This window comes from Bos indicus x Bos taurus, chromosome 10 (genome assembly GCF_003369695.1).
Source record: "Bos indicus x Bos taurus breed Angus x Brahman F1 hybrid chromosome 10, Bos_hybrid_MaternalHap_v2.0, whole genome shotgun sequence".
Classification (NCBI taxonomy): Eukaryota; Metazoa; Chordata; class Mammalia; order Artiodactyla; family Bovidae; genus Bos; species Bos indicus x Bos taurus.
In genome coordinates, this window is record NC_040085.1 from 79,340,772 (window position 1) to 79,356,506 (window position 15,735).

Sequence of the window (15,735 nt, forward strand, 5' to 3'; positions counted from 1 at the left end):
GCAACTTCCCACTAGCTAGCTGTGTTACACATGGTAATGTGTGTATTTGGATGCTGCTCTCTAATTCGTCCCACCCTCTTTCCACCAGAGTGTCCATTGTGTGGAAAGTCCATTATCCACATTTGCGTCTCCATTCCTGCCCTGCACATGGGTTCATCAGTACCATTTTTCTAGATTCCATACATTAAAAAAATCCGTATTCTTACCTACAGAGACTAGCACAGTAGTGAGCACATGAAAAGTCTACAATTAAATGCTTTTGTGTAAGTGAAATTATCTACATTGTTCATCATCTGTGTTAGGATTGCTAATTCATTTGTTACATTTAGCCAGTTATTTACGTGTACTGAGGATTACTTAAGTTTTCATAGAAATCTTAATCTTTCAGTCCATGAATTTTGATAGGTTTAAGTATATAGCTTTGTTAAATATTTCTGCATTTAATGCATTTGCACTAATCTAATGTACTTACATTAAATTTAATTGCATTCTGACTCCCTGGGATGAATATTTAGTCATTAAACAAAAGGAACATTTTTCAAATAGTTATTCATAATGTCTAAGTAATCCAAGTACCATACTTATTTTAATTCAAAATATATACAGTGTCTTTGCTTTTAAAAGTACATCATAAATACAAATTCTGATATTAATCTGAAATTAAACAGTTGAATTTAATGAAGTATATATTTTCTTGAAGTATATTTGATTTTTTAAAATCAGGAACAATTATTGGTTAGATTTTCAGTCAGTTCTTTACCAAGAACAAAGTCAGGAGGAAAGGGCTATTTTTCTTTGTGCCTCAGGGTAGAGGTAAAAACTGAATGCCTGAGCCTTTAGTAGAGAAACCCAGGTTCTGTTACCTTGTTTCTTCACTGTGTGGAGTCTCTCTATCATGAGTTTCACTTGAATTCAAGAGGTTTTTTATACTCCTGAATTTAAATTTTGCACAGCTGTTACACACCACTGATTTTAATGAAAACAGCATTATTGAGATATTTTACACAGACTGTAAAACTCATCCATTTGAAGTGTACAATGAGTTTTTATAAAGTTGGCACAAAAGTAATTATAATTTTTGCTTTGTTGCAATTTGGCCTTTGATATTGAAATACATCCTAAATAAATGTGGTTATGTTATATATCATTTTAATACGTATTTCTCGCTTTGTGTTTTTTTGCTAATGACTTATCACTTGCTGTTTATTTTAGACTAGGGAAAAGATGTTAGACAAATACCAAGTTCAAGCAGTTTTCTTTCTTTTTTCTTAATATATGTATTTATTGAAGTATAGTTGACTTAGTGTTTCAGGTGCATGCCTAGGTGATTCAGTTACGCACATACACAGATATTACTTTTCAGATTATTTTCCGTTACAGGTTCTTATAAAGTATTGACTATAGTTCCATGTGCTGTACAGTAAACCTTTGCTGCCTGTTGCGTATCTATTTTTTTTAATTAGAAATCTAGCATTCTGTTCATACTACTAAGTCAACTAAGTGGAATCAAAATGTTATAGATTTTTTTAGTTGGGCCAAAATTCATAAGTTTTCTAAAGTATATGTATTATATATACTATTTATATATATATATGTATACAAAAGGTTTTCTACTACATCAAGCAGTTTTCTTATTCAAGTTCAAACTGGGTGATAAAGCAACAAAGACAACTCACAACATCAACAGCGCATTTGGCCCAGGAACTGCTAATGAACGTTCAGTACAGTGGTTGTTCAAGACATTCTGCGAAGGAGACGAGAGCCTTGAAGATGAGGAGTGTAGTGGCTGGCCATCAGAAGTTGACCACATCCGAGAGGATCATCAAAGCTGATCCTCTTAAACCTACAGGAGAAGTTGCCAAAGAATCAACATTGATTCTACAGTCATTTGGCATTTGGAGCAAACTTGAAAGGTGAAAAAGCTTGATTGATGAATGCCTCGTGAGCTGACCAGAAATTTTTTTAAAATCATCGCTTAAGAGTGTTGTCTTCACTGCCTTATGATCCAGCAATCCCACTGCTGGGCATACACACTGAGGAAACCAGAAGGGAAAGAGACACGTGTACCCCAGTGTTCATCGCAGCACTGTTTATAATAGCCAGGACATGGAAGCAACCTAGATGCCCATAAGCAGATGAATGGATAAGAAAGCTGTGGTACATATACACAATGGAGTATTACTCAGCCATTAAAAAGAATACATTTGAATCAGTTCTAATGAGATGGATAAAACTGGAACCTATTATACAGAGTGAAGTAAGCCAGAAAGAAAAACACCAATACAGTATACTAACACATATATATGGAATTTAGAAAGATGGTAACAATAACCCTGTGTACGAGACAGCAAAAGAGACACCGATGTATAGATCAGTCTTATGGACTCTGTGGGAGAGGGAGAGGGTGGGGAGATTTGGGAGAATAGCATTGAAATATGTATAATATCATGTATGAAACGAGTTGCCAGTCCAGGTTCGATGCACGGTACTGGATGCTTGGGGCTGGTGCACTGGGACGACCCAGAGGAAGGGTAGGGGAGGGAGGAGGGAGGAGGGTTCAGGATCGGGAACGCAGGTATACCTGTGGCGGATTCATTTCGATATTTGGCAAAACTAATACAATATTGTAAAGTTTAAAAAAAAAAAAATGTTGTCTTCTCTTATTCTACGCAGCAATGAACAGTTTCTCAATCAGATTGTAACATGAGACGAAAAGTGGATTTTATACCATAACAGGCAACAACCAGCTCAGTGGTTAGACAGAAAAGAAGTTCCAAAGCACTTCCGAAAGCCAAACCTGCACCAGAAAAAGGTCATGGTCACTGTTTGGTGGACCTGCTGCCCATCTGATCCACTACAGCTTTCTGAATCCTGGCAAAACCATTATATCTGAGAAGTATGCTCATCAAATCGACAAGATGCACCAAAAACTGCAATGCCTGCAGCCGGCTTTGGTCAACAGAAAGGGCCCAACATCATACAACCAACACTTCAAAAGTTGAACAAATTGGGCTATGAAGTTTTGTCTCATCCAGCACATTCACCTGACCTCTCAGCAGCTGACTACAACGTACTTCTTCAAGCATCTCAAAACTTTTTGCAGGGAAAATGCTTCCACAACCAGCAGAATGCAGAAAATTCTTTCCAAGAGTTCATTGAATCTCAAAGCACGGATTTTTATGCTACAGTAATAAATTTATTTCTCATTGGCAAGAATGTGTTGATTATAATGGTTCCTATTTTGATTAATAAAGATGTGTTTGAGCCTAGTTATAATGATTTAAAATTCATAGTCCAAAACCACAGTTACTTTTGTACCAACCTAATAGTATATTCACAGAAGTATGCAACTGCTGTGACAATCTAATTTTGGAATATTTCCATCACCCTGAAAAGAAGCCACATAACCATTAGCCGTCACTCCCGTTCCCCCAGTTCCACTCCCCAATCAGCCCTAAGTGATTGTTAACCTACTTTTTGCCTCTGGATTTCACTCCTTTTTATTGCCAAATAATATTCCATTGTATGGATATGTCACATTACTCATCAGTTGGTGGACATTTGGGTATGTCCACTTTTTGGCTATTATGAAAATGCAGCTATGAATATTCGTGTGCAAGTTTTTGTGCCATCATTTTAAACTTTCTTTTGACGTGGGATGTGTTTGTGTAAGTTTTGCATTGGACTCTGTGGATATAATTTTAACTAGGTGTAAATACAATATATATCACCCAATATGTATATCAATTCAGTTCAGTCACTCAGTCATGTCTGACTCTTTGCGACCACATGGACTGCAGCACACCAAGCTTCCCTGTCCATCACCAACTCCCGGAGCTTGCTCAAACTCATGTCTGTCGAGTCAGTGATGTCATCCTCAGCTGACGATGGTGATACAATCTTATCCTCTGTCATCCCCTTCTTCTCCTGCCTTCAGTCTTGCCTTGCATCAGGGTCTTTTCCAATGAGTCAGTGCTTCGAGTCAGGTGGCCAAAGTACTGGAGTTTCAGGTTTAGCATCAGTCCTTCCAATGAATATTCAGGACTGATTTCCTTTAGGATTGACTAGTTTGATCTCTTTGCAGTCCAAGGGACTCTCAGGAGTCTTCTCCAACAACACAGTTCAAAGCTTCGATTCTTCAGCACTCAGCTTTCTTTATAGTCCAGTAATATCTAAATACATTTTGCTTAAACTTAAAGATAACTTAACTGTTTATTGATCTCTCCTTTGTATTCTTGAGTCACTCAGAAACTGAGTAAGCAAAAACATAAGTCTTTTGATTTCATCATTCTCAGTATTGGATTCTATTGCGAAGCTCTAGAGTTGGATATTTCATATCTTGAGCTAGGATGGAGAATAGCATATTGTGAATCTTTTTGCAGTTGGCTGACTGTAATGGCTAACTGACAGCAATAGGTCATACCCTCTGTTTTTTTTTGTTTCTTTGTTTTGCCTGCTCCAGGTCTTTGTTGCTGCGCATGAGCTTTTTCGCTAGTTGCCGCATGTAGGTTTCTCTCGTTACGGAGCATGGGCTCTAGAGAGTGTGGGCTCAGAAGTAGCGCCTCATGGACTTAGTTGCACCATGGCATGTGGGATCTTAGTCCCCCAACCAGGGATCAAACTCGCGTCCCCTGTATTGGAAAGCAAACTCCTAACCTCTTGGAGCACCAAAGAAGTCCCATGTTTTGTTGTTATTTTTAACCTTGGTCATATATTCTTATTTTGTTTTTGCATAGAGTAAAACTTTGGAAGAATAGAATGCTTCTGGCACATAGAGATTCATTTCTTTATTGACATTTAACCTCAGAGATAGATACATCATTGATTATACAGATGAAGTGAATGTACCCAGTAACTCAAGCTGAACTTGGGCAATCATTAAGAAGGTAATTCAAACAATGTGATTAATGTTAGAAATATTTAAGTGTTTTATTCACATTGTCTTCTGGCCTTTGACTCAACTCTGGATTTATTAGAAATAATACTCCTCAGTCAAATCAGAACTAGATTACTAGGGGCTTAATAAATAGTCTTCATTTAAAATAAACTTTTTAGCATGCTTCTCTACTGTCCAAAAAAATAAGTGTTAGGTTTGTTTGGTTAAAGGAATGCTAGCTTATTAGAACCAACATGAATAGAGAGGAAAAGACTAATCTAAAATGTGGTTTTTAGGTAGAATTAGTTCAGGTTGATCTTAGAAGCACAGAATTTTTAACTCATTAAGGTAGTATCCTCCACCCTGGATTTCATAAATTATGTCTTTTGAATAAGAAATAAAAATGTTTAAAACTTTAAGAGAGGAGGAGGAAATGATAACCCACTCCAGTATTCTTGCCTGGAAAATCCCATGGATAGAGAAGCCTGGCGGTCTACAGTCCATGGAGTCACAAAGAATCCAACATGACGTAGCAACTAAATAACAACATCTGTTAGTTAATTTGGTGGGGGGAAATTCTTTTACAATGTACTGTGCTTAAAATATCTTACAATTTTATTTGTCAATTATACCTCAGCAAAGCTGAAAAAAAATTTTTTAATAAATTTTAAGGGAATTCCCTGGCGATCCAATGGTTAGGACTTCACATTCTCATTAGTGATGGCCCAGGTTCGAATTTTGATTGGAGAACTAAAGTCCCACAAGATCCACAGTACAGCCAAAAAAAACTTTACCAAATAAAACTTTTAAAATAAATGCATAGTAAATGTTTCCATTTTTTCAAAAATCTTGTGAAAACATCAGTCTTAAAACTCCACTTGGGAACAAATCATTTGACTTAATTGTGGTTTGGTTGTTGATGGTCACGACTTTTGCTTAACCAAATATGGTAAATAATTATAATTGGTTTGTTTCTGCCAGATTTGCGTAGATCAGATTTGTGACTTGTTTAATTTCTTAAAGCAGGGCCATTTCTTTTACTACTTTGCTAGCCACAAGAAATCCCAAACGGTCCTGGGAATTAAGAAAGTACTTAGAATTTATTCTAAGATTTATTTCATAATATTCACTTGATTTTTACCCCGTGGCCTAGTGGAAAGCATTTAGAAAGGCTGTCCTTAGTTTGCCGCGTCGTTCCTAGATACTGTATTCCTAAAGGGTCAGTTCAAGTATCACTCCTTTTCTGAAGCTTTTCCTATCCATCCAGCTCAAACCTTCTGCAGATTTGATTGTCCCCATGTCTGTCTTTGAAATGTATTGTTTACTCCTTTTATAGCTTAGATGACATTATTTGATAATTATTTATTTTCCAGTCTGTCTTCTGCCAGATTCTCAAATTTAAGGATTATATTATAACCTTAACACTAAGTATAATGCATGGCACTAGAGATTGAGCTGGAGTTTTGATAAAAAATTCTTATCCTTGGCTGAATTTTAATTTCTCCCTTTGTGGCTCATAGAGAAGATAGTGTCAGTTTTCTGCATTTAGTTTTATGGTAAGAAGTATGCTTTATGATCATAATTTTAACCAATTAAAATTTTATTAATAATTCTTTTAGTAATTAGAACTAGAGACAAAATCAGAGTCTGGCTAAGATAGGTCATGTCTGATTCTTTGCAATCCCATGGGCTGCAGCTCACCAGGCTCTTCTGTCCATGGGGTTTTTCCGGCAAGAATACTTGAGTGGGTTGCCATTTCTTCAGGGGATCTTCCAGACCCAGGGATAGAACCTGCATCTCTGGTATCTCCTGCATTAGACAGGCAGATTCTTTATCACTAAGCCACCTGGGAAGCCCAGGTAAGATAAGTTAGTGGTCCTCAAACTTTGAGCTTGCATCAGAATCACATTTAGAAAACTAAGATCAATGGCATCCGGTCCCATCACTTCATGGCAAAAATAGATGGGGAAACAGTGGAAACAGTGACAGACTTTATTTTCCTGGGCTCCAAAATCACTGCAGATGGTGACTACACCCATGAAATTAAAAGGTGCTTGCTCCTTAGAAGAAAAGCTATGACAAACCTAGACAGAATATTAAAAAGCAGAGACATTACTTTGCCGACAAAGGTCCGACTAATCAAAGCTATGGTTTTTCCAGTAATCATTAATGGATGTGAGAGTTGGACCATAAAGAAAGCCGAGCGCTGAAGAATTTATGCTTTTGAACTGTGGTGTTGGAGGAGACTCTTGAGAGTCCCTTGGACTGCAAGGATTTCCAACCAGTCCATCCTAAAGGAAATCAGTCCTGAATATTCATTGGAAGGACGGGTGCTGAAACTGAAGCTCCAATCCTTTGGCCACATAAGGAGAAGACCCGACTTACTAGAAAAGAGCTGCCACAACTACTGAAGCCCACACACCCTAGAGCTCATGAGCTGAAACTAGAGAAGTCACTGCCATGAGAAACCCTCACACCGCAAGGAAGGGTAGCCCCTGCACTCTACAACCAGAGAAAGCCTGCACACAGCAAAGATGACCCAGTGTAGCCAAAAGTTAACAAATAAATAATCTTAAAAAAAATAATAATGGGCATGTCATAAGAACTTGTTGATTAGTTGAGGAAACAAGTTTAGAACTCTGACCTTTGATTTTTGTTGCCAGTGGTCTAGCATCTATAAAATGCTTCTTTTCTTTTTCGCTTCTTTATTGGCTTGAGTGCAAATAAAATAAATGAAAAATGTGTTTTAAATTTAATTATTAAACATTATAGTAAATGTTTATATACTGTCTAACCAGATTTCCCCTTATATTTTGCCATGTTGATCACACATAAGTTGTTTTTAAGATCTTAAATTATCACCTGTACTGTCAATGAAAGAGTGTTTTTTCTTTCAGCATATGCTTACTATAAGGCTTCCCTGGTGGATCAGTGGTAAAGAATTCACCTTCAAATGCAGGAGGCATGGGTTCAATCCCTGGGTTGGGAAGGTTCCTCGGAGAAGGAAATGGCAAACCCACTCCAGTATTCTTGCCTGGGAAAAGCCGTGGACACAGGAGCCTGGTGGACTATAGTCCATGGGGTCACAAAAGAGTCAGACACAACTGAGTGACTAAACAACATGCTTATTATGTTAACTATATATAAACTCTCTATATAGTTATTATATATAATCTATATATTAAACTATATCAGATCAGATCAGATCAGTCGCTCAGTCGTGTCCGACTCTTTGTGACCCCATGAATCGCAGCACGCCAGACCTCCCTGTCCATCACCAACTCCCGGAGTTCAGTCAGACTCACGTCCATCGAGTCGGTGATGCCATCCAGCCATCTCATCCTCTGTCGTCCCCTTCTCCTCCTGCCCCCATCCTTCCCAGCATCAGAGTCTTTTCCAGTGAGTCAACTCTTCGCATGAGGTGGCCAAAGTACTGCAGTTTCAGCTTCAGCATCATTCCTTCCGAAGAAATCCCAGGGCTGATCTCCTTCAGAATGAACTGGTTGGATCTCCCTGCAGTCCAAGGGACTCTCAAGACTCTTCTCCAACACCACAGTTCAAAGGCATCAATTCTTCAGCGCTCAGCTTTCTTCACAGTCCAACTTTCACATCCATACATGACCACAGGAAAAACCATAGCCTTGACTAGATGAACCTTTGTTGGCAAAGTAATGTCTCTGCTTTTCAATATGCTATCCAGGTTGGTCATAACTTTTCTTCCAAGGAGTAAGCGTCTTTTAATATCATGGCTGCAGTCACCATCTGCAGTGATTGTGGAGCCCAGAAAAATAAAAGTCTACCACTGTTTCCACTGTTTCCCCATCTATTTCCCATGAAGTGATGGAACGAGATGCCATGATCTTCGTTTTCTGAATGTTGAGCTTTAAGCCCACTTTTTCACTCTCCACTTTCACCTTCATCAAGAGGCTTTTTAGTTCCTCTTCACTTTCTGCCATAAGGGTGGTGTCATCTGCATATCTGAGGTTATTGATATTTCTCCCGGCAATCTTGATTCCAGCTTGTGTTTCTTCCAGTCCAGCATTTCTCATGATGTACTCTGCATATAAGTTAAATAAACAGGGTGACAATATACAGCCTTGATGTACTCCTTTTCCTATCTGGAACCAGTCTGTTGTTCCATGTCCAGTTCTAACTACTAAACTGTATAGTTATTATATATAGATTAAACTCTGGAGTTTCCATGAAGTGGACTACTATACACAGTATAATGTAATTTTACGGCTGAGGATATTTTTATGTTCTAATTCACAAATGTAAATCAGATTTTTCAGAAACATCAAAACTGGATATTTGAAAAACACAGATGGTTAACTAGCTGTAATTTCAACTCACAAGTAAACTAACCATTACCATATTGTTAGGGACCTGGGCCCTTGGCCCCTTTAATCAATAGAAATTGATACAAGGCCAGATAAGAATTCTAGTCAGGGCTTCATTAGGGCTGTGCTGCAGCATGAGGGAGGGAAAACAAGGAGCAGGTACTCTTGCTATCTCCCCAGAGAAGCTGCTTGGGTCCTTAAAGGGAGTAACAGCAGGGGCAGGTCTGTGAACTGGGCAGGAGGCATAGCTTAGGTGATCAGCCCACTCCATGGTGACACTGTGTGCAGGGATCCTACATAATACCCTGCTTTTGCTCTCCACCTCTCAGAAATGGCAGTTGGTCCCAGGTCCTTTTTGTATCCTCTTGTTCATAACTGTCCTAACTGTAATTGTTTTCAGTCCATTATTGTTTCTTTGTATTCTGTTGCTCAGAGAGATGTTAGTCCAGGTGCAAGCACTCTGGTTAAAGGTTCCAGGTCCCTTTAACATGACTACCTAGGTAGACACATCATACAGTCAAGTTCTCACCTTGATGTGATGTTCTTTTGCAAGAAATTCAGGGATTTTCCTGGTAGTCCAGTGGCTAAGAATCCACTTTGCAATGTAGGGGACTCAGGTTCGATCCCTAATCGGGGAACTAAGATCCTGCATGCCGTAGATATACTAAGCCCGTGCACCGCAACTAAAGATCCCTCATGCTGCAGTGAAGATCAGAGATCCTGCTTGCCACAACTTAAGACCTGATGCAGCCAAATAAATAAATAGTTTTTTTTTTTTAATTCATAATCAAGTGAAAACAGTAATTGTTGTACATTTGTACTACTACATGATTTTAAAGGAAAAAGATTTTTAAATTAAGCCTTGCTGGATGAATATTATCAGTGAAATTCACTTGGTCGTGTCCTATTCTTTGCGCCCCCATGGAATTCTCCAGGCCAGAATACTGGAGTGGGTAGCCTTTCCCTTCTCCAAGGGATCTTCTCAACCCAAGAATCAAACCCAGGTCTCCTGCATTGCAGGTGGATTCTTTACCAACTGGGCTGTCAGGGAAGCAAATACTATATATTGGGTATTTTTTCCAAGTCATTTAGGGAAAATATCTTTAAAAGTCTCTTCCACTGATGAATTTATTGTCTGGTCAAGTTGAGAACATGACCCATACATATGTGAAACTACATTGCAATCAATTAAAATCAAATTATCAGAACAAGTAGTTTGTTTTAAATTGGATAAATCATCTATGAAGTAAGAGTGATCCAATTAAAGTAGGATTAGGGAGGTGATAATTTATATTCACAGCTGTTGATGGTGTGAAATTTAGCTGGACTAGTGAATTGGCTTCCCTGGTGGCTCAGACAGTAAAGAATCTGCCTGCTATACGTGAGACCTGGGTTCAGTCCCTAGGTTGGGAAGATCCCCTAGATAAGGAAATGGCAACCCACTCCAGTATTCTTGCCTAGAGAATTCCATGGACAGAGGAGCCTGATGGTCTGTATAGTCCATGGGGTCCCAAAGACTCAGGTATGACTTAGCCTCTAACAAACACGCTGATGAACGTTTAGATTAAGCTATTCATTTCTGTAACTTGTTAGCTATTGGACTGGTCTAGACCTTAAAGTTACTCTTACTACTGACCCTAAAGCTTTATTTTTATTTTATTGAAGTGTAGTTGATTTGCAATACTGTGTTAATTTCTGCTGTAGTGACCCTAAAGCTTTTTCAGTTCAAAAAAATTTCAATTCAAAATTCAATAAATGAGTAACCAAGGACTTATTCTTTCCACCTCCCAAAGAATTTTATAGGAGCAAAATGTTGAGCAAGAGAGCTGCACTTGTAGCTATTTTATGAATAAACTGAAAATTGTGCTCTTAGAGTTGTCAGTGTGGTTCCTTAAATAATTAAGAAAGGTTGGAAGGCAGCAGGTTCGTATCATTAGGCTTCACCTGAGTAAGATTTGGTGGACTTTAAAAAATGTTATCTGCTTTTGATCGTTTGGTCATGTGTAATTTGTTCCTCATCCAAGGAATTTAACGATGGAAATAAACACTCATGACATAAAAACTCACCCCCTTTCTCAAGCTTTTTCTGTCTATCCATTTCCAAGCCCTCTGTATAATTAATTGTCCTCATCTCTGTTCCCTGGCCTACTCTTCATTGTATTATGATATGCAATGATAATGAGAAAAAGCTATATTTCCAGAAGAGCAGTTGGTGAAGTTTGCTTTTTATTATGAAGATTTTGCAAATGTTACTAAAGTAGTGAGAATGCTATAATGAATTCCACATACCCATCCCCAACTTCAGTCAGCTTTCTGCTATTCTTGTTTTATCTCTGCCCTCTTATATCACACTTTTGTTGTGGTTGTGTTGTTGGCTGGAGTATTTCAAAGCAAATCCTAGTGCCATGGCATTCATAAGTACTTTAGTATGTATCTCTAACCAAGAAGCCCTTTTAAAAACACAATTATTATACTAAACAAAATAAAATAATAATTCCTTAATAACATAATCCTTGTCCAATTTGGCTAAAACTGTTTTTCACAGTTGGTTTGTGTGAGTTGGTATCTGGAGAAGGTCTGCACATTTGCATTTGGTTGACATCAGACTTCAGCCTCTTAATCTTCTCTATAAATAGGCATGCTCTGTTCTTCTAGAGCTCCCCCAACCCCGCCAGTGCTGTTTAATTATTGAAGAAACTAGGTTGTTTGTATGGGAAGATCTCCTGCATTTTAAATTTGGATGATTTTTATCCTAGTGGTAGCATTTCACGCTTTCCTGTTTTCCCCCCAAATTTCATGCAGTCTAGTGGAGTTAGAGAATAAAGTGATTTTGGAATCAGTCTTTTTGGAAAGAATGGTTCATACATGTACTTGCTATTGCTGCATATCAGAAAGCATAAGACCTTCATTTGTTCCAGTTTCAATGAGGATCATTGGGTTTAGGTGGTGTACATCTGATCTCTTTCATAATAAAAGTGATAATTATCAGTAGCAGCTATTTGGTTTTCCTGAAATATAGTCCAGAGAGGAAAGGCAAGAAAAAAAGATTGGTTTTTCCCCCCTTTTACTTACTGATTTTCAGAACATAAGATGAGTTGAAATAACTAAGGACTTTTAAGAAACATCATAGGTATTTATATTTAATATTATTTCTAACTACTATAATTATTATTCTTTCTGACAGTCAGAACTGTCCCATCTTTAGTTAGTGGACACCCCTTTTTGTTGACTCCTGTGTTGTTTGACGTGACTCCAGTAATCTTTGGTAACTTCTTTCCTTTCAGCATGTCAAGATATTCTGTGTTCATTTACTTCTTCAGACTTAGAATCTCATCCATATCTCCAAGTAACCTTGGTTCCTTTTAGTAGAAATCTAAGTATTAAGAGTATTCGTTAGTACTGAACTGTCAGGCTTCTGGTCCTTTTCCATGGACAGAGTTTGTAAACGAGTGTTGTTGTTTGTTTTTTTTTTTTTTTCAAGAAAAGAAGTTGTATTCGTACCAATATGCCTAGTTCAAATTAAAAATGTTTAAGGGTATTAATTGATTTTTAAAAATTTTAATTTTTCTGAAGTATGGTCAATTTCAGAGAAGGCAATGGCACCCCACTCCAGTACTCTTGCTTGGAAAATCCCATGGACGGAGGAGCCTGGTAGGCTGCAGTCCATGGGGTCTCTAGGAGTCGGACACGACTGGGTGACTTCACTTTCACTTTTTACTTTCATGCATCGGAGGAGGAAATGGCAACCCACTCCAGTGTTCTTGCCTGGAGAATCCCAGGGACAGGGGAGCCTGGTGGGCTGCCGTCTATGGGGTCGCACAGAGTCGGACACGACTGAAGTGACTTAGCATAGCATAGCATGGTCGATTTACAGTGTGTTAGTTTCAAGTGTATAGCGAAGCGATTCAGTTATACTTTCTTTTGTAGATTCTTGTTTCATTTATAACATTTTTGATTTTGATTTTTTTGAAATGTGCGGGCTTCTCATTGCGGTGGCTTCTCTTGTTGCAGAGCACGGGCTCTAGGGCGTGTCGTCTTAGTAGTTGTGGCTCCGAGGTGCTAGAACACAGCTCAGTAGTTGTGGTGCACAGGCTTAGTTGCTCCGTAGCATGTCGGATCTTCCTGGATCAAGGATTGAACCCATGTCTCCTGCATTGGCAGGTGGATTCTTTACTACTGAGCCGCCAGATCAGTTCAGTTCAATTCAGTTGCTCAGTCATGTCTGACTCTTTGCGACTCCATGAATCGCGGCACGCCAGGCCTCCCTGTCCATCACCAACTCCCGGAGTTCACTCAGACTCATGTCCATCGAGTCCGTGATGCCATCCAGCTGTCTCATCCTCTGTCGTCCCCTTCTCCTCCTGCCCCCAATCCTTCCCAGCATCAGAGTCTTTTCCAGTGAGTCAACTCTTCGCATGAGGTGGTCAAAGTACTGGAGTTTCAGCTTTAGCATCATTCCTTCCGAAGAAATCCCAGGGCTGATCTCCTTCAGAATGGACTGGTTGGATCTCCCTGCAGTCCTTGGGGCTCTCAAGAGTCTTCTCCAACACCACAGTTCAAAAGCATCAATTCTTTGGCGCTCAGCCTTCTTCACAGTCCAACTCTCACATCCATACATGACCACTGGAAAAACCATAGCCTTGACTAGACGGACCTTTGTTGGCAAAGTAATGTCTCTGCTTTTGAATATGCTATCTAGGTTGGTCATAACTTTCCTTCCAAGGAGTAAGCGTCTTTTAATTTCATGGCTGCAGTCACCATCTGCAGTGATTGTGGAGCCCAGAAAAATAAAGTCTACCACTGTTTCCACTGTTTCCCCATCTATTTCCCATGAAGTGATGGAACGAGATGCCATGATCTTCGTTTTCTGAATGTTGAGCTTTAAGCCAACTTTTTCACTCTCCACTTTCACCTTCATCAAGAGGCTTTTTAGTTCCTCTTCACTTTCTGCCATAAGGGTGGTGTCATCTGCATATCTGAGGTTATTGATATTTCTCCCAGCAATCTTGATTCCAGCGTGTGCTTCTTTCAGCCCAGCATTTCTCGTGATGTACTCTGCATATACAAGATGGGTCAGGGCCAGACCCATCTAATTCCAAAGCCAGACAAGAGAAATCCTTCCTACTGTATACATTGTCTCTCTTTACCAGAAGGAAAGCAGAGAACACAAAGTTAACATTGTAAATGGTTTAGTCTCTTGTTTTAACCTGGCAGAAATACAGTGTTTTATCTTTTTTTTTTTTTTTTTCTGTTTACATTTACTACTGAATGACTACAAATACATGTAATCAAAATACATGTGCTTATTTTCTGTGGGAATATTTTTTATGTAAGAAAATAGAAAAACATGTCTTCTTATCTAAGTTAAGTAAAACAATTTCAATATCTGTTTTTATTGTTTTCAATTTAATTATGGTTCTCTGTTTAAAATACTGTAGCAAAAATATCCCCCAGATATTTCTAGCCTATTAAAATGATGCCCCTTCTAAGTATCCTATTTATTTATTTAACAAATATTTGTTAAAATCTATATTCAGGGTATTTTATAGTGTATATTTGAAATAACTTCACTAAATGAAATAACCAAAACATGCAAGGTTTTGTAAATAGCCATTAAATTTTAGGGGGAAATTTTTTTCTTGTGCCAGCACTTACTGAGCACCTAAATGTACCATCTTAAGTCTTACAACAACTGACTCAGGTAGGTAGTAAACCCCCATTTTACAGATGAAGTAACTGAGGCATAGAGAGGCTACATAATTTACCTGAGATCACTATCTAATAAGTGATAGATTCAGACCTAAAGTTCAAATCCTTTGCTATCGTAAGTTTTTCTATATCATATATAATATATTAAAAAGTCCTATCAAACAACAAGAAAGTACGGAAATATATTTTTCCTTGCTGGTGAGTTAAGTCCATACTACCGTCCTATGAACCATGCGTGAAGATACATAGACATTTTCTTTGCTGTCTTAAACCAAAACTATCTGCAGTTAAAACTCAAGATTCTAATTTTACAAACAAGGCCACCTCTAACAAAATTAAAATAAAATTACATTATCCCCTGGCTTAAAGAAGAATTCTCCAGTAACTATAGAAGTGCTTGTGGTGTGAAGAGAGCATCTTAAATCTCCATGTAAGTCATACACAAAGTGTTATTGCAGTGAAAAAATAGTGGCGTGAATAATACCTGCTCACAGCCCAAGACACTTGTGTGTATCTTGGACCTCAGTGTTTGTTGGATTTTGCAATTTCATGAGCAAGATTTGTATTTTTGTAAAGTTCTATATTTCTGTGTGTCCCACTTGATGTCACATCTGTATTCTCAGATTGTAGCGTTCCATTAAAAAATATAAATAATCTCAGCCCCTCCTCCCTCCTCCCCCTCCCCCCACACTCATTTTGTATAATATGGTAATGATATCACCGTAGCAGTAATTACGGGTCATCTTCATTTCTTTCATCTCTGCCTGTTCTGATGGCTTCATTCCTTTGACGGAAAAGATTTGGCTCTGG

General features: G+C 38.4%; 1 protein-coding gene across 5 annotated transcripts in view; it reads left to right on the forward strand.

The window, feature by feature from the left end:
* Window positions 1-15,735, forward strand: part of LIN52 (lin-52 DREAM MuvB core complex component) — a 113,054-nt gene that overhangs the window by 86,610 nt on the left and 10,709 nt on the right. The window contains exon 7 of one of the 5 annotated variants that reach the window (XM_027552411.1): window positions 2,674-2,875. The exons of the other annotated variants lie outside the window; for them this stretch is intronic. Coding sequence (XP_027408212.1) covers window positions 2,674-2,702 — 29 coding nt within the window. The 3' untranslated portion in view covers window positions 2,703-2,875. Of the gene's footprint in view, window positions 1-2,673; window positions 2,876-15,735 lie in introns of those variants that run through there. 5 annotated transcript variants of the gene reach the window in all.